The sequence below is a fragment of the Phyllobates terribilis genome, unplaced genomic scaffold (assembly GCF_046119375.1).
Source record: "Phyllobates terribilis strain yellow unplaced genomic scaffold, ASM4611937v1 Scaffold_8__6_contigs__length_399053987, whole genome shotgun sequence".
NCBI classification, from domain to species: domain Eukaryota; kingdom Metazoa; phylum Chordata; class Amphibia; order Anura; family Dendrobatidae; genus Phyllobates; species Phyllobates terribilis.
The window spans coordinates 359,105,769-359,130,709 of record NW_027362768.1 but is presented as its reverse complement, the minus strand read 5'-3'; the positions used below and the strand labels follow the sequence as shown (position 1 = coordinate 359,130,709).

General features: G+C 40.3%; 1 protein-coding gene across 2 annotated transcripts in view; it reads right to left on the bottom strand.

Annotated features, from left to right (window-relative positions):
- LOC141156571 (uncharacterized) overlaps nt 1-24,941 on the bottom strand; it is a 113,119-nt gene that overhangs the window by 39,142 nt on the left and 49,036 nt on the right. The window contains exons 4-8 of one of the 2 annotated variants that reach the window (XM_073642765.1): nt 23,734-23,957; nt 15,988-16,224; nt 12,718-12,786; nt 11,653-11,869; nt 4,025-4,233 (exon numbers count right to left, since the gene is read on the bottom strand). In XM_073642765.1, the coding sequence (XP_073498866.1) occupies nt 4,025-4,233; nt 11,653-11,869; nt 12,718-12,786; nt 15,988-16,224; nt 23,734-23,957 (956 nt within the window). The remainder of the gene's footprint in view (nt 1-4,024; nt 4,234-11,652; nt 11,870-12,717; nt 12,787-15,987; nt 16,225-23,733; nt 23,958-24,941) is intronic. The other variant, XM_073642766.1, reaches the window with a different exon arrangement.

The following is a 24,941-nucleotide window of genomic DNA, read 5'->3' as shown; positions in this document are numbered from 1 at the left end:
CGATAAAATCAACACACTTTTCTCCTGCTGCTGTCAACACGTTTGCGATTAAATGGGTTACTATCTCTGTTCAATTCTTGATGCTGTCTCATTTCATGCAGCACTGTTTTCACTATTAGGTTTACATGTATGATTAGATCACTGACTTCCATAAAATCAACACAGTCTGCTCCTGCTGGTGTCATCATATTTATTTGTGATTAAATGGGTTTCTATCTCCATTCAATTCTTGACACTGTCTCATTTCATGAAGCACTGTCCTCACTAATATATTCACATGTATGAACAAGTCACTGCTTCCCATAGAATCAACACCCTCTTATCCTGCTGCTGTCATCATGTTTATTTGCGATTAAATGGGTTTCTATATCCATTCAGGTCTTGACACTGTCTCATTTCATGAAGCACTGTCCTACTAATATATTCACATGTATGAACAGGTCACTGCTTGAAATAGAATCAACACACTCTTCTCTTGCTGCTGCTGTCATATTTATTTGCAATTAAATGGGTTTCTGTCTCTATTCAATTCTTGACACTGTCTCGTTTCATGAAGCACTGTCCTCACTAATATATTCACATGTATGAACTGGTCACTGCCTGAGATAGAATCAACACACTCTTCTCTTGCTGCTGTCATATTTATTTGTGATTAAATGGGTTTCTGGCTCTATTCAATTCTTGACACTGTCTCATTTCATGAAGCACTGTCCTCACTAATATATTCACATGTATGAACAGGTCACTGCCTCCCATAGAATCAACACACTTTTTTTCTGCTGTTGTCATCAGTCTCATAATTTTATTGTTCTAAAGGGAAAATAAGCAAATGCCAGAGGTGCCTAACAGCAACTTTCTCTTCTTTTCTGTTGAGAAGATATGAATGTTCCACTGAGCAGAGGACTTGTGTGGGGGAGTAGGGAGAGGTAACTGTCTGCTGAACGAATGTTCGGATGAGAATTGTCTTATGTAACTCTCAACTGAACAGCTTTAGAGTTTCTATCCCTACCTTTAATCATGACACTTTTTTATCTTATACATCTCTTTAACATAATTATGCAAGTGAACAAGTCACTGCACCCCACAAGATCAGAACACTCCTCCCCCACTGCTCTCACAATGCCCATGGTCTCATTACTGGGTTTTAACCCACAATAGAAACATGAAACTAACTCACATCCTGCACTATCCACACTAGCTCAAGTATATGTGGTCAAGTCACTAACCCCTACCAGATCAGCATGCTTTTCCTTTGCTGCAGACTTTATTCTCATGGTCTATAGTTGGTTGCAAGCTTTCTATACCCAACCTAATCACGAATGTACATTCCTTCACATGCAGTCTTATGCTAGATAAAATAAATGGATAGGTCACTGACAAACAAAAAATCAGCACACTACACTACTGTTGTTTTCACCACTAATATTATATTTTTTGTTAAAGTGTTTTTTGTTTTGTTTTTAAATCCCCATCCTAATTATGACTATACCTCTATCACATGCAGTTTTTCTTACTAACATAAACATATGAATGGACAGGTCACTGCTTTCCTACAAGATCAACCCACTCTTCTTCCTGTGCTGCCTTCTGATTGGTTACAAGTTTGCTAATTCCAAAAAAAATTATAACACTAGCATTACCTGTTCCACTTACAAATCACTCCATCATGTCTTCAATAAGATCAGAACACTCCTCTGCTGTTGCTGCCATTATTCTCATAATCTAATTGGATCTGTACTTTACTTTTATTAAATACTTCACTACATCTCATACTTACCTCATGTCTCCAAATTTACATCATGCTACTAGTCCCATCACTCACAGCCTGGTGCTCACAAACAGGTCACTGCCTTTGTCATCATCTGCATACTCTTCTCCTGCTGCTGCCATTATTCTCATAATCTAACTTGGTCTGTATAAGTCTTCCATAAAATATTATACTACATTTCAGGGTTAACACATTTCTGCAAACTTACATCATAATACTAGTTCTATATTGTGCAACTCTGTCCTCACTAACAGGTCACTGGCTTCCTCAAAATCAGCACACTCTTCTCCTGCTGCGGCCTATATTCTCATAATCAAATTGGATCTGTACACTTCTCTCATAAAATATTTAAATACATCTCAGGCTTACCATATGTCTCCAAACTTACATAAGGATACTGGTTCTATCACATATAACCATGTCTTCACCAACAGGTCACTGCCTCCATCAAGATTTGTACTCTTTTCCTACTGCTGCCGTCATTTTCATAATCTTGGTTTATCTGTACACATTTCCAGCTTACCACATGTCAACAAACTTACATGATGATATCATTTTTATCACTTACAGGCCTTTCTTTACTAATAGGTCACTGCCTCCATCAACATCAGCACACTTTTCTTCTGCAGTGTTCAGCATTCTAATTATCTAATTAGATCTGAGACTTTTCTCATTAAGTATTCCACTACATCTCAGACTTACCATATGTCACCAAACGTACATCATGATACCAGTTCTATCACTCATAACCCTGTCCTCGCCAACAAGTCTCCACCTCTTCCAAAACAATCCCTTCCTACTACTGCCATCATTCTCATAATCTAATTCAATTTTTTTATTAAATATTCCATTACATCTCATACTTACCACATCACCAAACTTTCATTGTGATACTAGTTCTATCACTTACTGCCCTTTCTTTACCAATAGGTCACTGCCTCCCTCAAGATCTGCACACTCCTCTCCTGCTGCTGCCATCATTCTCATAATCTAATTGGATCTGTACACTTCTATCATAAAATATTCCATTACATCTCAGGCTTACCATGTGTCAGAAAACGTAGATGATGTTACTAGTTCTATCATTCACAGTTCTGTCTTCACCAATGGGTCACTGCCTCCCTCAAGATCAGCACTCTCTTCTCATGCTGCTACCTATATTCTCATAGTCTAATTGGATCTATAGACTTCTCTGATAAAATATTTCACCAGATCTCAGACTTACCAGAAGACTCCAAACTTACATCATGATACTAGTTCTATAACTTACCGACCTTTTTTCACCAATAGGTCACTGCTTACCTCAAAATCTTCACACTCCTCACCTGCTGCTGCCATCATTCTCATATTATAATTAGATCTGTACACTTCTATCAAAAATTTTACAATACATTTCAGGCTTACCAAATGTCAGAAAACTTAGATAATGATACTTGTTCTATCATTCACAGCACTATCTTCATCAATGGGTCACTGCCTCCCTGAAGATCAGCACACTCCTCTTCTGCTGCTGCCATCATTCACATAATCTAATTGGATCTGTGCACTTCTCATAAAATATTTCACTACATCTCAGGCTTACCACATATCACCAAACTTAGATGATGATACTTGTTCTATCATTCACAACTCTGTCTTCACCAACGGGTCACTGCCTCCTTCATGATCAGCACACTCTTCTCATGCTGCTGCCTATATTCTCATTATCTAATTGGATTTGTACACTTCTCATAAAACATTCCACTACATCTCAAGCTTACTACATGTCACCAAACTTAGTTGATGATACTAGTTCAATCACACACAGCTCTTTCTTCACCGATAGAACAATAGTTCTTGAGAACAATAAAATTACATCTTATGCTTAGTGATAGTTAATTAATCCAGGGATTTAATCTGACTGCCAGATTGGAGTCGGGAAGTGAATTTTTCCTCAATGATGTAAATTGGCCTATACCGCATGGATTTTTTTTGCCTTCCCCTGGATCAATGCTGCGGAATAGCTGCAGCGCACAAGAAATAGGCTGAACTGGATGGACACTTGTCTTTTTTCGGCCTTATAAACTATGTAACTATGTAACTATGATAGGTTACTGTCTCCATCAAGATCAGTACAGTCTTCTGCTGCTGCCATCATATTCACAATTGGTTAAATGTATGGTTTTCATTTTCCGTTCACTATACACACATTATATAAAAGACCTTGTAGTACGAATTAATTAATGGAAAATTAATGATTTCATTTGTAACTCTTACCTGGCAACACATGAACAAACCGCGCAAGTTCACGTCAAATGTTTTATCCCATTCCTCCAATGTAGTATTTTCACTGGCCGAGTTCATATTAATTCCTGCATTATTACATGCGATGTCAATTTTCCCCCAATTAGTCACAATTGTGTCCACCACTCTTTTTACGTCTTCCTCTTTGCTAATATCGGCTGTCATAGCAACAGATTGGATGCCTGAAAAATAATTCATAGAAGGAAATTAGGTGAGTTGAAAAGTTCCGGAAAAAAAAAAAAAATAACAATAATTCATAAATATGCATAGAATCTTCTTTATAGTCAAATAAAAGTTTATCGCATGCGTCCGATCTGAGTGTTATTTACGGGATTAACCTTATTTTCACTCTGACTAAACAATGTAAAAATGTGGTTAGTTTATTGTACAATGTCGCCCCCTAGTGGTCAAGTATGAATATTACATGATCCTTAAATGTGAACTTCGCAAAAATCTAAGTAGAAGTTGGGACAAAGGATATATAAAGGCTCACAGTAGCCTAAATATTCCACCAATTAAATCCTAGAATCAGATTATTTAGAAATCAAGAACTCAGGACTATCGGACGCACAGAGGCAAACTTCAAATAATCAGTATATGGTTGATCTTGGTCTCTGCTCTGATGGATCAATTGTTGGACACTTTCGTTGGATCTGCACTTTTAATGCATAAGTAGCAATTCCACAGTACAGTAATATTCCTTTAATCTGGCACCAATGACAGGTTATGGATGACCAAATATTCTGGATTATGAAATGTTTTAGAAATTTGTCAAGGGCTAAAGAATTTGTATTTGTAAGATATGAGCCAAAATGAAAATATTATCATAATGTATTCCAAGTAATCATGCAATTTTGTGCCAAAGCATGTTGTAAAGAATTGGAATTTTCAGACTATTAGATATCAGATTAAAGAAAGCAACATTGTCAACAGAAGCATAAAAGTCAAAAAGTAAAAGTTCGAGTTGCCACCACCCAATTCAGACTTTTGCTATGAAGCCCCATAACAACTATTCATAGGGTTCATCTTACAGAGACCCAATGGAGGATGACAGTAGTTTGCCTCGTTCTGTCTAACCACTTTAGATGCTTTGGTTGCTGTTCAGTAAGGCATCTAAGGCGTTAACCTTCCGTGATCAGACCTAGCTCTGATCAAGGCAATTACCAGTGGTGTCTGCTATGTAAAACTGCCAGCACCTTCTGGAGCAAGCTCAATCCGTGAACCCTCTCCATACAGAACCCCCCGATTTCTGCCATGCGTATATGTCGGATGCTGAAAGAAGTAGGTGAACCACAGTGAGAGACTGAGCCATTCAGCCCCCGGAGAAACTGCCTGAACTCCCTCCTTTGGAAATTCGCTATTGGTTGTCAATCATCACTGGAAATTTTAGAGTATATTCCCATGTTCAGGTTTTTGATCCAGTTTTTGAAGCCAAAGCCAGAAATGTCGGAGACTTCTTCTCTGGAATAGCCTTAGTGTCCAGGGCTGAATTCTGAACACAGACTTCTCCCAGAAGTCTGTTTTAGTGTTCTGAGTTCGGATGCTCAGAGAGAAAGAGAAAGAGAGACCTTTTACAGCACCAAATTTTAGGACTTCTATGAGGTTCAGGTTCAAGTTCGAGTACAATTCTGGTACCCGAACCAAACTTTGGATAAAAGTTTGGTCAAACCCGACCATCCACGGCTCTACTATTAAATCCACCACTAGATAGACAGCATAAAAAACCTGAAGGTGCGTCAGACTTTGCTGAATACAGATCACCTGTAGGTTCTTACAATTTTGATGATCAGTAACTGTAAAATCCAAAGAATTTGTGATTCCTCTTCTTGCTGTTTTCACGCATTCCTCGTATCTATCAGTTGCTGTTGACGGATCTGCTTCTACTAATAATAATAATAATATTACTTTTTCAGCTTTTAAGAGCATTTTGGTTTCCTTCTGAGCATCAGATATGGATGTGATTGGCAGATCAGCACCCTAGGGCTCGGACATGTGCCAGGTAACATTGAGATTGTGGTGTCGCATTGTGACATTGCATCTAATAATTTCCTTTGTGACCTGCAATCTGCAGCAACTATGGTGCCGAGACCCAATTATTTCCAAATTTGTTAAATTTTTTTCACTTGCCATAAACCTCAATGCAATCCGGATGTGACTAAGATTCTGCTCTTTGGCCGCTGTTTGCAAGTTGCAGAAAGTTTTCGGTTGCAAAACTTGTCCGAGAATTGCTGTCACACGACACATGACGGCGTGTAGCCTGAGCATAAAGGTGCTCAAATGTCTAGTGGCTGTGAAAAAACACTAAACATATGGGGAAAACTAATATATACTGAGACCCAGCTCTTCACACGTAGACAACATGTTACTTAGGATCTTTAGAATCTTATGTGTCAACGATCACATATTCCGGTGTTACTGAGCCCGGCAGTCCTGAGCGTTCACACGGGACCTGTCATCATCAGCGCTCTGACAGTTGTCACATATGAATATGAACTGAATAAATACTGGAAAAAAAAGCTGAAGTATTAGAAAAAATAATGGAGTCAGCGCACAATAACTTCTACTAAATATCCCACCCCCAACCCCCAATCATGTATATAAACCCAACATACTCAATGTTAGAACCTTGCTGTTAGGTTTTTTTTTCCTTTGCTGGTCACATGACCTTGTTGGCCTATTTAATCCTGCTCCGCCCTTCTGGCTTTGCTGGACTTCATTGTATATTCACTTTCTAGCTAGCCTGTGCTCTGTATCTAACTCTGTTAGTTTGCTTGGTCTACGGACCTCTAGGTTCTATCTATTTTGTTTGTTCGTCTGTCTGCTACTATTTCTGTTAGGAGGTGTCCCATATTCCTCCCAGTCCTTAGTACTTGTAGGGATTCCCTCCCCAAATCTATAGGTCTCCGTTCAGACTAGATTAGGACTTTAGCAGGTCTGATCGCAGGATCAGGTTCCCTGTTACATCGTAGGGATTCAGCTGAGTCTTATAGTAGGGACAGATCTCCTCTCTTTCCTTAGCTTTGGTAGCAGAACATAACAGTAAGTCCAGCCTGTAAATTCTCTAAGGAAAGATTTTTTTTTTTTGTTCCATCATGGTGTCGGTTCAGGATTTGGCTAAACACCTGCAGGGACTCTCTCTGGAAGTGGCCGAGCTCCGTCAGCACGTGAGTAACTGTCCTGGAGCATATTTCTTGGAGCCTAAGGTATGTTTGCCGGATTTATTTTTTGGTGAACATCGAGAATTTTTTTCATTTAAAAATGCTTGCTTATTGTATTTTCGTTTGAGACCCAAGTCCTCTGGGGATGAATCCCAGCGCGTAGGGTTCATAATGTCACTTTTGCGCAAAGAGCCTCAGGAGTGGGCCTTTTCTTTGCAACCTAGTGATACATGCTTCAGATCAGTGGATAGTTTTTTTTCTGCTTTAGGACTATTATATGATGATCCTGACCGTGTGGCATCAGCTGAGACTGAGTTGAGACGTTTAAAACAAGGATCAGGTAATATGGAAAAATATTGTACACATTTTCGTCGTTGGTCCACTCAAACAGGGTGGAACGATTCTGCTCTGAAAAGTCTATTTCTTGCTGGGCTCAGTGAAAAGGTTAAAGACCTGCTAATTGCTTATCCTACACCTGAGGATTTGCAACAGGCTATGCAATTAGCTATACGGGTGGACAGAAGACTGCGTGCTAGGGTTAATGAGAGCAAATCCTCTGCTATGTCAGTTTCTGGTTATGATAATGTGTGTACTAACAGTGGTGAACCGATGGAGATTGGATCGGTGGCACCTCGCTCTCAAGAAAAACACCGTCGTTTTTCAGAAGGCTTGTGTTTCTATTGCGGGAAATCTGGTCATTTGATTAAAGGCTGTGAGCTTCGTATGAAGAAAGAAAAAAAAATGGTCAGTCACGCCCGTATTGCCTGTTTAAATTCCAAGGGTATATTTTTAGCTGCTTCCACGATTGCTCAGGAAAAATTAATGGAATTTCGGGTGTTTGTTGATTGCGGGTCTACTCTGAATGTAATTGATGGGGGATTCGTGGAAAAACTCAATTTAAAACCTGAACCTTTATCATCCCCCATTGCTGTGGTTTCTGTGGATGGTTCCCCTTTGAAGAATATTACTCTCAAGGTCAGTGAATTTCCTCTCACTATTAATGGTGTTCACCATGAGAAATTGGATTTGGTAGTGTTGAATAACTTGCCTTCTCCAGTAATATTGGGTTTGCCCTGGTTAAAATTTCACAATCCTGTACTGGATTGGTCTACCAGTGAAATTAAATCCTGGAGCCATAAATGTTATGACAAGTGTTGTAACGGGCGTATTGCAGCTTTGGATAGGGGGGAATTGCCTGTTCCTATTCAGGATTTTTGGAGAGTTTTTTCTGAGAAAGAATCGCAGGTTTTGCCTCCCCATAGAGACTATGATTGTTCTATTGAATTTGTCCCTGGAGCGACTCTTCCTAAAAGTCGTTTATTTAACCTTACTATTCCTGAGAGGAAGGCTTTGGAGGAATACATACAGACAAGTTTGGCCGCCGGTCACATTAGGCCCTCTAAGTCTCCTGTGGCGGTTGGATTTTTTTTTGTAAAAAAGAAGGACGGCGGTTTACGTCCTTGTCTGGATTTTCGTGAGATTAACAAAATTACGGTACGCAATCCTTACCCACTGCCATTGATTCCTGATCTGTTTAACCAGTTATTGGGGGCCAAGTGGTTCTCTAAAATTGACCTTAAGGGGGCATACAATCTGTTGCGCATGAAGGAGGGTGATGAATGGAAGACTGCTTTTAACACTCCTGTGGGTCATTTTGAGAATCTGGTTATGCCTTTTGGTCTTACTAATGCTCCTGCATTTTTTCAGAATCTGATTAATGACATCCTTAGACCTTTGATCGGTAAAAATGTGGTTGTGTATTTGGATGACATTTTGATTTATTCGCCAGATCTGGAGTCTCATTGGCGGAGCGTGCGTGAGGTATTACAGTTATTAATGGACAATTCGCTTTTTGCTAAGCTGGAGAAATGTGAGTTCGCTGTACAGAGAATTAGTTTTTTGGGCTACATTATCTCCAGCAAAGGTTTTGAGATGGATCCGGTTAAGGTTCAGGCTGTGCAGGAATGGCCTAGGCCTATTGGTTTGAAATCAATACAGAGGTTTTTGGGTTTCGCCAATTACTATAGAAAATTCATAAAAAATTTTTCTAGTATTGTCAAACCTCTGACTGATCTCACCAGGAAAGGTGCTGATGCGGTTCAGTGGTCTTCTGAGGCCATTGAAGCTTTTGTGTATCTCAAGGAGAGGTTCACCTCTGCTCCCATCCTTATGCAGCCTGATGTTACTAGGCCGTTTTTGGTTGAGGTTGATGCTTCCTCTGTGGGGGTTGGCGCAGTATTGTCTCAGGATAACGGGGATGGATTACATCCCTGTGCATTTTTTTCAAAAAAATTTTCGGAGACTGAATTGAATTACGATATTGGTAATCGGGAATTATTGGCTATTAAACTCGCATTTGAACACTGGCGCCACTTCTTGGAAGGTGCGGAATTTCCCGTTCAGGTTCTTACGGATCATAAAAATCTGATATATCTTGACGCTGCCAAGCGCCTGAATGCCCGTCAGGCTAGGTGGGCACTGTTTTTCTCGCGGTTTAATTTCTCCGTTACTTACATCCCTGGTACTAAGAATGTTAAGGCGGATGCCTTGTCTCGCAGTTTTTCTCCCATAGTCGGTGCTGAGAAAGAGGAAAACATTTTACAAGAAGGTGTTGTGATAGCTGCTTTAGACTCCGTTTTGGAAGATGAGATTCTTAAAGCTCAGGAGAATGCCCCATCTAACACTCCTCATGGGAGGTTGTTTGTGCCTGGGACCTTTAGGAGAGATTTGTTTGTTGAGTGTCACGAATCTCGGTTGGCAGGTCATCCCGGAATCTCTGAGACCAAGAGACTGGTGGGTCGCAGTTTTTGGTGGCCTGGATGGCAGAAGGAAGTCGTTAAGTGGGTGCGCCAATGTACTATATGTGCTAGATCTAAGTCCTCACATACTCCTGCTGCGGGGTTGCTTTGTCCTTTGGAGGTCCCCAGTGCTCCTTGGACACATTTGGCTATGGACTTTATAACTGACCTTCCCCCCTCTGAGGGTTTTACTGTCATCTGGGTGGTCGTGGACCGTTTTAGCAAGATGTGTCACTTGGTTCCCTTCGTCAAACTGCCCTGCGCTAAAACTCTCGCTAAGGCCTTTGTCAAGGAAATTGTCAGACTTCATGGCGTTCCTACTGACATTGTTTCTGATAGGGGTCCTCAGTTCGTGGCTCGTTTTTGGCGTGCCTTTTGTGACAGGTTGGGAATTCATTTGTCGTTTTCGTCCGGATATCATCCTGAATCTAATGGCCAGACAGAAAGGAAAAACCAGGATGTTGAGCAGTTCTTGCGTTGTTTTGTGGCAGACAATCAAGAGGGGTGGTCTGAGTTTCTGCCACTTGCCGAATTTGCTCTGAACAATCATACATCTTCTTCTGCTGGTTGTTCGCCTTTTTTTTGTTGTTCTGGGAGACATCCGTCGTTTGGGTCGTTCTCCAAGTTGGGATCTGCCGTGCCTGAGGAGGAGAATTTTTCCGGTGATTTGGAAAGAGTTTGGACGGATGTGCGTGGTAATCTTCAGGAGGCCAACAGAAAATCTAAAGACTACTTTGATAGGAAACGACAGGAGGTTTTGTTCGCTGTTGGTGACATGGTTTGGTTGTCCTCTAGGAATCTGCGGTTGAGGATTCCTTCTAAGAAATTGGGTCCCAAGTTTGTAGGGCCCTTTAAGGTGCTTCAGGTTGTCAACCAATCTGCTGTTAGGTTGGAGGTTCCTACCTCCTGGAGAATTAATCCGGTCTTTCATGTCTCTCTGTTAAAAAAAGCTGTTGTGTCGGATGGTGACGCCTCTGCCTCTGTTCCTCCGGTGGTGGAGGACGGGGAATATGAAATTTCTCGCATCCTTGACTCTAGACGGTATAGAGGTAGTTTGCAGTATCTTGTGGCCTGGAAAGGTTTCGGACCCGAGGATAACTCTTGGGTGAGGTCAGATGATGTTTCCGCGTCCAGACTTATCAGAGCGTTTCACAGGAGATTTCCTGATAAGCCTGGTCCTAGGGGATCCGGAGGATCCTCTTAGAAGGGGGGGTACTGTTAGAACCTTGCTGTTAGGTTTTTTTTTCCTTTGCTGGTCACATGACCTTGTTGGCCTATTTAATCCTGCTCCGCCCTTCTGGCTTTGCTGGACTTCATTGTATATTCACTTTCTAGCTAGCCTGTGCTCTGTATCTAACTCTGTTAGTTTGCTTGGTCTACGGACCTCTAGGTTCTATCTATTTTGTTTGTTCGTCTGTCTGCTACTATTTCTGTTAGGAGGTGTCCCATATTCCTCCCAGTCCTTAGTACTTGTAGGGATTCCCTCCCCAAATCTATAGGTCTCCGTTCAGACTAGATTAGGACTTTAGCAGGTCTGATCGCAGGATCAGGTTCCCTGTTACATCGTAGGGATTCAGCTGAGTCTTATAGTAGGGACAGATCTCCTCTCTTTCCTTAGCTTTGGTAGCAGAACATAACACTCAACCTTTTAGGTGCAATTCATTGGCCACCGCCTTGGCTTTTTCAAGCACCATATCTACGATGGCCACTTTGGCACCAGCTTCCCCCAAAGCGTGAGCGAAGGCTCGTCCAATGCCCTGACCTCCTCCAGTGACATAGGCGACCTTCCCATCCAATCGTAGACGATCCAGAATACAGCGGCCGTTAAGTCCTCGAAAAACATCATCGGCTACAATCTCTTTCTAGATAAGAAGAAAACAGTAAGTATTGAGCTTGATTTTGTAGCCAAGTGGTTTTTCCACCTGCAGAAAAAAAAAGCATTACTCACCCTCCCTGGGTCCAGTGTTGAGTCTCCACCACTGCTCATGGTGTCTGTTATTGTCTGCAGCGCTGACAACAAATTGTCAGCTCTGCAGCCAATGAGTGAGCTCATCATCTCAGACCATCTTGTGCCATCAACTCATTATTGTCGATATGATGTCAGCACTGCAGACAATAACAGACACCAAGAGCAGTGGTGGAGACTCAGCATTGGACCTGGGGAGGATGAGTTAAGCACATTTTTTATTTCAGCTATAGGACTGTATTTTATGAAACAGTACAGTAGAATATTAGAAGCACAAGAATAAATTGCTCCGTAGGTTTCTTAACGACCTCCAAATCGGTCCTATACACTTTCATCATTGGTGGGGTCAAAAGGATGAAAGTGGTTTCAAGGAAACATTGGGTTCCACCAACTTTGAGATTATGAATGCAAAATCATAGACTTTCTGTAAATCCATAATAAACCCTTTAAGAAGATCACGACTCCATTTATGCCGGGGGTGGGGGGGGGGGCTCTAGTGGTCATTTTGTTATTTATCCATTATTCTCAGAAATAGAAGTAGCTAATATTAAAATAATTTGACAGAAGAGCAATTTACTAATATTTTTAAATAGTAGTCACCTTTCAGGTGGAATTCCACTTTAGGGGGAAAACATTTGATTTAATCTTCCTTTTCGGACACTAGTATGCATTTGTTTCAGATTGTTATTTTACATCAGTATTTTATGTTATTTTATTATTTTTGTGAATAACATTTAGCCTTACCATTGTGTCAGCAAGGTGAGAAGCAGGTGATCGTTTTATGACAGCCACCCCCTCAACTGGTAGTGTTACCTTTAGAAGGCAAAGAGAAATAAGTATCTACTATGAGACTGGAAACTAACCGGGATATTCTGAACTCTAAAATTATATCTAGAATTATCTGCTGTTTCATAATATATTTGTATAGTTAGATGTTGGAGGTTCATTTTGTATGATACAGAGATCCAAATATTCTGGGGACTTAGACAAAAAATATAAAATTCTGGCAGCCTGCAGTCACCACTAGGGGGAGCTCATGGAATGTGGATTTATACAGCCTGAATAATAAATCTGTCTTCTCCTAGTCTCCCCCTAGCGGTGGCTAGAATAAAAAGGGACCTTTAATTGGTAATCCCAGAATCAACCCCTATAATTTACAAAATTGATATGTTTCTGACTGCTGATCACAAGAATCGGGGTTCTGTGTCCCCCATTTAAATAGAAAGTCAAGCAAGTGCTACTTTATTTAAAGTCTATGGGACTGAATGAGATATATGATCTTAAGTCACATGGAAAGGCCAATTAAAGGGTCATATTGATTGCTACTTCCAGTAGGCGCACTAGAGTTCTCGCCTTCTGAAGAGGATATTTGCATAGATTATTATCATCCTCAGCCATAAAGGCTTTGAATGGAATGTCAATGGGCATGCTCAACCGCTGCCCCATCCAAAGTTAGGAAGCAAGACCCCCATTCTTGTAACTAATAGGGGCCCCAGCTATAGAATTGACCAGCAATCAGATACTAACATAATAAGGATTAATTTTGGGACAATCTCTATAAGGGATTTATTATGATTCCATGCAGACTTTGGACCTATTAAAAAAATTAAAATATATACAGTACAGACCAAAAGTTTGGACACACCTTCTCATTTAAAGATTTTTCTGTATTTTCATGACTTTGAAAATTGTACATTCACACTGAAGGCATCAAAACTATGAATTAACACATGTGGAATTATATACTTAACAAAAAAGTGTGAAACAACTGAAAATATGTCTTATATTCTAGGTTCTTCAAAGTAGCCACCTTTTGCCTTGATGACTGCTTTGCACACTCTTGGCATTCTCTTGATGAGCTTCAAGAGGTAGTCACCGGAAATGGTTTTCACTTCACAGGTGTGCCCTGTCAGGTTTAATAAGTGGGATTTCTTGCCTTATAAATGGGGTTGGGACCATCAGTTGTGTTGTGCAGAAGTCTGGTGGATACACAGCTGATAGTCCTACTGAATAGACTGTTAGAATTTGTATTATGGCAAGAAAAAAGCAGCTAAGTAAAAAAAAACGAGTGGCCATCATTACTTTAAGAAATGAAGGTCAGTCAGTCCGAAAAATTGGGCAAACTTTGAATGTGTCCCCAAGTGCAGTTGCAAAAACCATCAAGCGCTACAAAGAAACTGGCTCACATGAGGACCGCCCCAGGAAAGGAAGACCAAGAGTCACCTCTGCTTCTGAGGATAAGTTTATCCGAGTCACCAGCCTCAGAAATCGCAGGTTAACAGCAGCTCAGATTAGAGACCAGGTCAATGCCACACAGAGTTCTAGCAGCAGACACATCTCTTCAACAGCTGTTAAGAGGAGACTTTGTGCAGCAGGCCTTCATGGTAAAATAGCTGCTAGGAAACCACAGCTAAGGACAGGCAACAGGCAGAAGAGACTTGTTTGGGCTAAAGAACACAAGGAATGGACATTAGACCAGTGGAAATCTGTGCTTTGGTCTGATGAGTCCAAATTTGAGATCTTTCGTTCCAACCACCGTGTCTTTGTGCAAAGCAGAAAAGGTGAACAGATGGACTCTACATGCCTGGTTCCCACAGTGAAGCATGGAGGAGGAGGTGTGATGGTGTGGGGATGCTTTGCGGGTGACACTGTTGGAGATTTCTTAAAAATTGAAGGCATACTGAATCAGCATGGCTACCACAGCATATTGCAGCGGCATGCTATTCCATCTGGTTTGCGTTTAGTTGGACCATCATTTATTTTTCAACAGAACAATGACCCCAAACACACCTCCGGGCTATTTGACCAAGAGGGAGAGTGATGGGGTGCTACGCCAGATGACCTGGCCTCCACAGTCACCAGACCTGAACCCAATCGAGATGGTTTGGGGTGAGCTGGACCGCAGAGTGAAGGCAAAAGGGCCAACAAGTGCTAAGCATCTCTGGGAACTCCTTCAAGATTGTTGGAAGACCATTCCCGGTGACAACCTCTTGAAGCTCATCAAGAGAATGCCAAGAGTGTACAAAGCAGTCATCAAAGCAAAAGGTGGCTACTTTGAAGAACCTAGAATATAAGACATATTTTCAGTTGTTTCACACTTTTTTGTTAAGTATATAATTCCACATGTGTTAATTCATAGTTTTGATGCCTTCAGTGTGAATGTACAATTTTCAAAGTCATGAAAATACAGAAAAATTCTTAAATGAGAGGGTGTGTCCAAATTTTTGGTCTGTACTGTATATATATATATATATATATATATATATATATATATATATATATATATATATATGGATTGGCATTTTCCGGTCTGTTGGCCATGACAGTAATCTCGGGTCTTAGGTCCCTGGGCGGGAGCCATGAGAACCGCCTCTTATCTGAAGGCATCCGCGGCTCTTCCTTTGATTACCCCACCTGACGTGACGTCATAATCAGGATGGCTAATCAAACGAAGAGCTACCTGGTAAAAGGCGGCTTTTACAGCTTCTGGCCACAGATTACTCTCGCGGCCGATGGACAGGGTCTACAAATTAAAGATGTTATAGACAGTATACAGTATAATGTACACTGGAAAGGAAGATTTAAAAAAAACAATAATTTTGTATGGAACATCAGTGGTTAACTGTATTACAAAGAACTAAAACAAGATTGCAGCAATGTTAAATATTGATAGTCTTGACTTCCTGCCAAAGTCATCGTCAGCCGTGACTACTTTCTGCCCATACTGCCCAAAAGAAAGATTTTCATTGTCAATTTTCGACCAGAAGACATCAGATAATTTAATACAAATAATTTGAATATTACTCTATTATTATTTGAAAAATAAGAATCAGCAATAAAAAAAAATGTCACTTGGAGTCCCCCTTTAATAGTGACATGTTATAAAAAAAAATGCAATAAAGGCAGCTATCTGCCCTAACTGGATTGTTAAAATTAAATATTTCCTTGTGTTTGTTCAATTACTCTCCCAACACCCGAGCTTTGCATTCTGTATTCCTGCCTGATAGCACTAACCTGCTTCACTCTGGTGTCTGCATTAATTACATCTGTCATTTCCTGGGACCTTAATCCCATCTCATCATTGATGTGCTCCTGGCTTCTCGTCTCGTTTGCAGAAACGTTTTGTACGCAAATCACACCATCCATTTTTAGCATATTGCTGTTCATAATCAGGTTGTAATAGTTTATAGGATTCTCCTCTGTAGCGTCGATAAACACCATGTCATATTGCTCGCCCGAAGCGGCTAACTTCTGCAAGACAACAAACAGACAAGGAATACAGATGTATCCTGATTAAGTGTGAAAATGGAAAGAGCCGCGTGATAATGAAGGAGACTCGGGTAGATTGCGAGCAGAACCAAAGCGGGGAAATGTAGTTACGTCCTCTAGGAAAACCGTACATCTTTTTTTTTTCCCCTGCTAGACTAAAGTGGCGTTAAATTACAGAATAGCAAGAGTCAAGTTTAGAATAAAGAAGGTCACCGGGGTGAAGAGTGGGGATGAAGTGGTTATTTATTGTTGCTAATTAACGGCAAAAATAATTACTTCAGGTCCATAATCATGTAATTATTCCGAACTCAGAGGCCTCACTGATTGAATAAAAAATCACAGTCAAATAATGGCTTGGAGTTTTTTTGACCGTAGGCAAATGTAATTAAATGGATGACATTTCATGTAGTTTTCTCAGAATTGCTACTTGGATGTTCTCATGCAAGAATATTTACATACAGTATCTCTTCTGGGGATCTCCACCCAAAAAACTTTACATAAGTGAGTAAGTATGCGTACGTGTGTTTGGCGTGTAACTCAAGTCAAGATGAACCTTTACGTAACATCTGGAAAGGCTTATTAAAAGAAGGAAGTTTGGGGCTTGAAGGCACTTGCTTGCAACTTGGGACGGGAAGGTCATCCAGCTATTGACCTCAAGACTATATCAGACTTGACTATAGAAACCATCATGAATTTGTATGAATTTATCTTAGGTTAAAGATACTCAAGAACAATTGACGGTCACCAAAGGCCAGCCAAGAAACCCAATCTGGCATACTAACCTTTTTTTCCAAATATAAATAAAGCATTGGCCTAAGAAGGTATCCTTTTGATCTGTAGTATGTCCAGAGAGATAATCATGTATGCATGTGGAGATGAACCTTTACGTAACATCAGGAAAGACTTTTTAAAAGAAGGAAGGTTTGGGCTCGAGGGCACTTGTTTTGGAAAGAAGGGCTTCCAGCTATTAACCTCAAAATTGTATCAGACATGACTATGGAAATCAGCATGAATTTCCATGAATTTGCATTGGGTTAAAGATACTCAAGAACCACTGAGAGTCACCAAAGGCCAGCTAAGAAACCCAATCTGGCATATTAACCTTTCTGCCAAATAAAAATAAAGTGTTGACCTAAGAAGGTATCCTTTTGATCTGTAGTATGTCCAGAGAGATGTACATGTGTGCGTGTGGAGATGAACCTTTACTTAACATCTGGAATGACTTTTAAAAGAAGAAAGTTTTTGGCTTGAAGGCACTTGCTTGGGACACAAGATTATCCAGCTATTGACCTCAAGACTATATCAGACTTGACTATAGAAACCATTATGAATTTCCATGAATTTATCTTGGGTTAAGGCATGCAAGAACACCTAATGGCCACCAAAGACCAGCCAGGAAACCCAATCTGGCATATTAATCTTCCTGACAGATATAAATAATGTCTTGGGGTAAGAAAATATCATTTTGATCTGTGGCATGTCCAGAGAGATGCACATGTGTACATGTGGACATCATGTAACTCAAATGGAGATGAACCTTTACTTAAAGGGGTTGTTCGGTAAAAATAAGTTATCACATTTACACTGGATTTTGATCGGTTGGGGGTCACACCAATCAGCAGAATGAACCACTTTTTTCCAATTACAATGGAGTATCAAAGCGAAAGCTCGACAGCAGCTCCATTCATTCCATATGGGGCGGTTCAGCGCTGTTTTTAGTTTTTTACAGCAGCCCCTTAAAGAGGAAATGAAGCGACGATCAAGCATCTGATTTTCTGACCTATTCCAACAAGAATAAAAGTGCCCTATCTGGATGAAAATTCGCCATTCTGGAGATTGGTGCAAGTCCCTTAGGTTGGGCTCCTATCGATCATTAAATTAACATTTATTCAAAGGATAGGTGAAAATTATCACCTATCCTAGGTGATAACTTGTTTTCAACGGACAACCCCTTTGCCATCTGGAAAGACATTTAAAAGATGGAAGTCTTTGGCTTGAAGGCAACTACATAAACAGATGGTCATCTAGCTATTGACCTCAAGGCTATGTCAGACTTGACTATGGAAACCAAACCAACCAAATTTATGAATATCCATGACTTTATCTTGGGTTAGGGCACTCAAGAACAGCTAATGGCCACAAAAGCCCATCCAAGAAACCCAATCTGGCCTGTTGACCTTCCTGCCAGATACAAATAATCTTCTTTTCTAGCAGTATGTCCAGAAAGACGAACGCGTATGTACGTCAACATTATGTAACTTGACTGAAGGTTAACATAACATCTGGGAAGACTTTTTAAAATAAGGACGTTTTTGGTTTGAAGGCACCTGCTTCATGGGAGCAAAGAAATTCAAGGGAGCAAATAAAATACATATGCAGGAGTCTCCCCTTAGTGGAGAGTAGGGCTTAAGTCGGAGAGATTTGTACTTAGGGATATTCAAAAATAATGTTCGCGATCATTTACAATGACCCAAAATTGACATTTACAAAGACCTAGTAGTTGCATCTCAAGTCCAGATATGTAACTGCTCACGTTCCTCTAAAAGGGCGTAAAAATCAATACACTATTCAATTTTTGTATTTTTTTTTAATAGCTCTCAAAATTGAAAAACCCTTTTACCTATTTCTCGAATCTGAAGCTATTTCTACATTTTTTTTTCTGATTTAACCTTTCATATCAAAAGGAGCAATTCTGCAATCTGGAGGATTCGCCACAATTTCATGCATAATTTATTCCCTGAGTTTAACGCTAAATGCAGAGCTGTTGACTTTGTAAAAGCGCGTTCTGACTTTGCTAGCCGTGTGCCAGATCTAAAGCTCCTCTCTCTTGAGATTGAAGAGCATAAACTACAGAAATGAGCGCAGGATAAAGACGCCAAAACAAAACAACCAGGCTCGCTCCGTCCCTTGAATCTTCATTTTAAAGTGTGTGCTTTATTTTTAATTTTGACTTTTCTTTTTTGCATCAGAACAGAATATGGCAAACTATTTTACCGGATTTAGGGTTTAGGGTCCAGCCACTAGCATATTCCCGTCCTGGGACAACTAATATTGGCAAACGCATTATGACCATTCGGCACATGGTAGACTGATTGGCATGAGCATTTCCTCCAGGCATAGAAGCTCCTTGAGGGTTCGGCAGCTGAGGTTCCAATTAATGAGAAGTTGGAGCCAGGTAATTAAAGATAGAAAGAGATCCCTTTATAGACATGGCGGAAACTTGGACCAGAACTAGAGAAAAATCTAATAAGAGGTGCAATAATTTTAATAAACCTCTAATATCTAAATATCTAAGCCTTAGATTTACTCTAGAAGTTGCTACAATTTCTGCTGTAAATCATAGTAAAACTGAATAGTGGTGGCACTCCCCTTACTACGTAAGCCTGTCATTTCGACCAGGAATGGAAATCTACACCCCCTAGGAGCTGGAGTAAATATGTACTATAAGTTACTCCAATTTCTGGTGCAAATTGCTGTAAATCTGTCAGATGCCCACTCTTCCAGTTTTCAAAAAATCTAAAATTGTAGCGCAAATATGGCATGAATCATTTAATTATTTTCCTTCTTTGATACGAAAAATTCTTGATTCTTGAGATATTTTCTGGTTTTTATTTTTAGATCCTGTCTCTCACAGGTGAAGTGACCTACAATAAAAATTACAGACCTCTCCATTCTGTGTAGGTGGGAAAACTTGCAAAATCAGCAGTAAATCAAATACTTATTTTCCCCACTGCATATATATATGTATAAAGTATTCAGACCCCTTTACATTTTTCATTCTTTGTTTCATTGCAGCCGTTTGGTAAATTCTAAAAAGTTCATTTTTTTTCTAGCTAAAGTACACTCTGCACCCCATCTTGACTGAAAAAAAAACAGAAATGTAGAAATTTTTGCAAATTTATTAAAAAAGAAAAACTGAAATGTCACATGGTCATAAGTATTCAGACCCTTTGCTCAGTATTGAGTAGAAGCCCCCTTTTGAGCTAGTACAGCCATGAGTAGTCTTGGGAATGATGCAACAAGTTTTTCACACCTGGATTTGGAGATCCTCTGCCATTCTTCCTTGCAGATCCTCTCCGCTTCCGTCAGGTTGGATGGTGAACGTTGGTGGACAGCCATTTTCAGGTCTCTCCAGAGATGCTCAATTGGGTTTAGGTCAGGGCTATGGCTGGGTCAGTCAAGAATGGTCACAGAGTTGTTCTGAAGCCACTCCTTTGTTATTTTAGCTGTGTGCTTAGGGTCATTGTCTTGTTGGAAGGTGAACCTTCAGCCAAGTCTGAGGTCCAGAGCACTCTGGAAGAGGTTTTCATCCACAATATCTCTGCACTTGGCCGCATTCATGTTTCCTTCAATTGCAACCAGTCATCCTGTGCCTGCAGCTGAAAAACACCCCCATAGCATGCTGCTGCCACCACCATGTTTCACTGTTGGGATTGTATTGGGCAGGTGATGAGCAGTGCCTGGTTTTCTCCACACATACAGCTTAGAATTATCACCAAAAAGTTCTATCTTCGTCTCATCAGACCAAAGAATCTTATTTCTCATAGTCTGGGAGTCCTCCATGTGTTTTTGAGCAAACTCTATGCGGGCTTTCATATGTCTTGCACTGAGGAGAGGCCACTCTGCCATAAAGGCCCGACTGGTGGATTGCTGCAGTGATAGTTCACTTTGTGGAACTTTCTCCCATCTCCCTACTGCATCTCTGGAGCTCAGCCACAGCGATCTTGGGGTTCTTCTTTACCTCTCTCACCAAGGCTCTTCTCCCACGATTGCTCAGTTTGGCTGGATGGCCAGGTCTAGGAAGACTTCTGGGGGTCCCAAACTTCTTCCATTTAAGGATTATGGAGGCCACTGCGCTCTTAGGAACCTTGAGTACTGCAGAAATTCCTTTGTAACCTTGGCCAGATCTGTGACTTGCCACAATTCTGTCTCTGAGCTCCTTGGGCAGTTCCTTTGAGCTCATTATTCTCATTTGGTCTGACATGCACTCTGAGCTGTGAGGTCTTATATAGACAGGTGTGTGCCATTCCAAATCAAGTCCAATCAGTTTAACTAAACACAGCTGGACTCCAATGAAGGAGTAGAACCATCTCAAGGAGGATCACACGGAAATGGACAGCATGTGACTTAAATATGAGTGTCTGAGCAAAGGGTCTGAATACTTATGACCATGTGATATTTCAGTTTTTCTTTTTTAATACATTTTCAACAATTTCTACATTTCTGTTTTTTTTTCAGTCAAGATGGGGTGCAGAGTGTACTTTAATGAGAGAAAAATGAACTTTTTAGAATTTACCAAATGGCTACAATGAAACAAAGAGTGAAAAATTTAAAGGGGTCTGAATACTTTCCGCATCCACTGTATATATATATATATATATATATATATATATATTTATTTAAACATACATTTATATATATATATATATATATATATATATATATATATATATATTCAGCTCTAAAGAATTATGTTGCCAATTCATTTTTGCTGCACAATAAACTGTTTAAAGACTAACACAAACAAAAAAATTGGAAAATTGCATTTTTTTTCTCGCTATTTTTTCCCCCGATTTTTAATATATGAAAAAAACCTGAAGAGACAAACTGTAATATGAGTTGGTGTGCATGCAGCATGTAAGCGTATGTTCACACTGGCCACTAAACAGACAAAACCCAAGATAAAAACATAATAAGGTAATAACCTGCAGTAAATAAATAAACAGCAATAGTGCACGAAAATAATATAGGGAGCTGGTATAATAATTTTGATCAATAAAATGTAAAAGCCATTCCACAACGTCACGGTGACCCTATTAGGGACGGTCCTAACCTCTAATATTATTATGTTTTTATCCTGGGTTTTGTCTTTTTAGTGGCCAGTGTGAACATCTGCTTACATGCTGCATGCTCACCAACTCATATTCCAATTCGCCTCTTCAGTTTTTTTTCAGTTAGTGTGCACCCAGTGCAGATAAAGGTGTGGCCTGCCTTTTCTTTGACCTGGTCATTACATTCATGTGGTTCCCAATGTCTGCATGTCCACTAGCCGGGTCTGTCCTTCTCAGCCCTTATCCACATGCATGTCACTTGACAAATGGAAAGGTTTTAATATTAAAGGTTAAGACTGTCCCGAATAGGGTCACCGTGACATGGTGGGATGGCTTATACATTTTTTTGATCAAAATTATGTTAACTAAGCGCCCCATGTAATTTTCATTCACTATTGCTGGTTTTAATATACGGTAAAGTGAATGGTGTCATTCAAAATTCCACTTGTCCCACAAAAAAAAACATGCAGCTATGTACTATAAATGAAAATATAAAAAAGTGATTGCTCTTGGGAAAAAAACGTAGTAAAAATCACCGAGCTGGGATGGGATTAAAGGATTGTCTAAGGGGATTGTACTTTAAAAACTTTTAAAATGATGTGACTGGTATAAAAAAATAAAAGAAGTTGTACCCACCCTCAGGGTAGGTGCACCAGACCATTTTCTCTGCATGCAAGAAAAACAGTCAGATTATTCTGATCAGTTTGATCAGAGTTGCATCAGAGTTTGATCAGAGTGTCACCAGTTTCTCTCAGAGTTGGAGAGAAAAGAAAGATTCTCCATCTTCTCCATTCTGTCAGTCCGTAAAAATCAGACCACACTCAGATGTCATCCGGGTGTGGTCCGATGTTTTTTTACAGACTCATTGATTTGCATTGCTGATTTTGATTCGACACTCAGATAAAAATCGGACATATCTCCAATTTTTCCCCGGGACCACTCAGTCCAAGGAAAACATCAGACATGTGCTCAGCTCCATAGAATATCATGGTTACGAGTGCAATCTGTCAAAACCATGGATAGCAGTTGGTCATGTGAACGAGCCCTTACTAGTGATGAGCAAACGTGCTTGGTTAAACCTTTAACCCATCACGCTCGGGTCCTAACCGAGTATCTTCGGCGTGCTTGAAAACTGTGTACAAGTCGTCGCGACTGCATGTCTTGCGGCTGTTAGACAGCTGCGACACATACAGGGATTGCCTATTTGTTAGGCAATCCCTGCATGTGTCGCAGCCATCTAACAGCCACAAGACATGCAGCTGCGCCAGTTTTCGAGCACGCAGAAGATACTCGGTTAGGACCCAAGCATGCTCGGTTAAAGGGTTAATCGAGCACGTTCGCTCATCACTAGCCCTTACACTTGCCAATCCTCACCACTTACTGTTCCGAAACTTACCTGGTCCTCTCTCTGGTCCTTTTTTCCTGTTCCTGTCTCGACACAAAAAAACGGCTCAGTAAGTAAGTGTACGTTACCAAACTTGTCTAGTGTCAAGATGGGATCTGGCGGTAGAGATTAGTGGGGACCAGCTAAGTGTCAGGACTGATTTTTAGATCACAAAAATTGCCTTAACCATCTGTAGTCTTGAGAAACCACTAAAAAAAATCCACCATTGAATAAATTAGTAATAATAATTCTGATATTTTATTTCATGTTGAGTACCTTTAAGATGTCCTCAGTTTTTCCTACTTTTATACATAACTTTTTCCCCCAAGAAGACTCTTTCCAAGGGCGATTATTTTCCAAACTGGAAACACAGGCAACCAAGTGACCCTCTTCTGGCAGCTGGTCCAGCAAAGTTTCAAGGTTTTCACTGGACTGATGGGGCAGATACAGAACTTCTCTTGGTCTTGTTAGTTGCATCAACATTTTGTATAGTTGGTTAGCTATGAAGAGACAGAAAGTGTTGGTATATAAAATTGTATTGAAGTTAATCTTATTAGAAGGACATGGCGGCTTTCTTCCAGAAACAGCGCCGCTTCTCTGTTTGGGTTGTGGCTGGTATTGCAGCTCAGCTCCATTGAGTGTAATTCCACATACAACCTACAGACATTATTGCTCTATATGGACGAAAGCAGACATATTTGTTTGTTTTTTTGTTAATCCTGTACTGGCCCTTTAATTAAAGTGACTCTATCAAAAGATTTTCCACTATTCAATCAATATTAGTACTAAGAAGTGGACGTAAACATATGTAGATGCATACATTTCCCAACACTGGTAGAGCTTGATTTGCCAGGGAAAATTAACTTTTAATAACTATGCAAATTAAATTTCAAGTGTCCAGTGGGTGGTTCCAAGCCAGGTGAGTAATCTGACACCTATCACTAAACAGGTAGTGGACTTCATACCATGTAAATACTAGATAAACACTTACCTTTCTGGCACTGATAGAATTCGATTTGCAAAGAAAATATACTTTTAAAAATAATGCAAATTAGTTTGCAAGTGCCCAGTGGGCGTTTCCAAGAATCATGTGAGTACTCTGATTCCTAACCTAAATCTTCCCTAAATAACAGTGCCGGCTAGTGAACCAGCACATGTAAATACTGTATAAACACCTATATTCCCTGTTCATGGCACTGGTAGAGATTGATTTGCAGAGAAAATTATATTTGCATGATTATGCAAATTAGTTTTCAAGAGTCCAGTGGGTGTTTCTAAGCCAGGTTAATTGGATACAGTCAAAATACAATGAAGCTCTTGCTCCTGTGACTAAATCATCCCCAATCCTTTCTCTTTGGTGGTGACAGGGTCTGTTTGTGGTACTTGCCTGTACCAGGCATCCCAGGTTTGACGCAGTGACATTCCCATGCTGTGGGCTCCCCATAGTGACATCCCCATGTTGGGGGCTCTCCATAGTGACATCC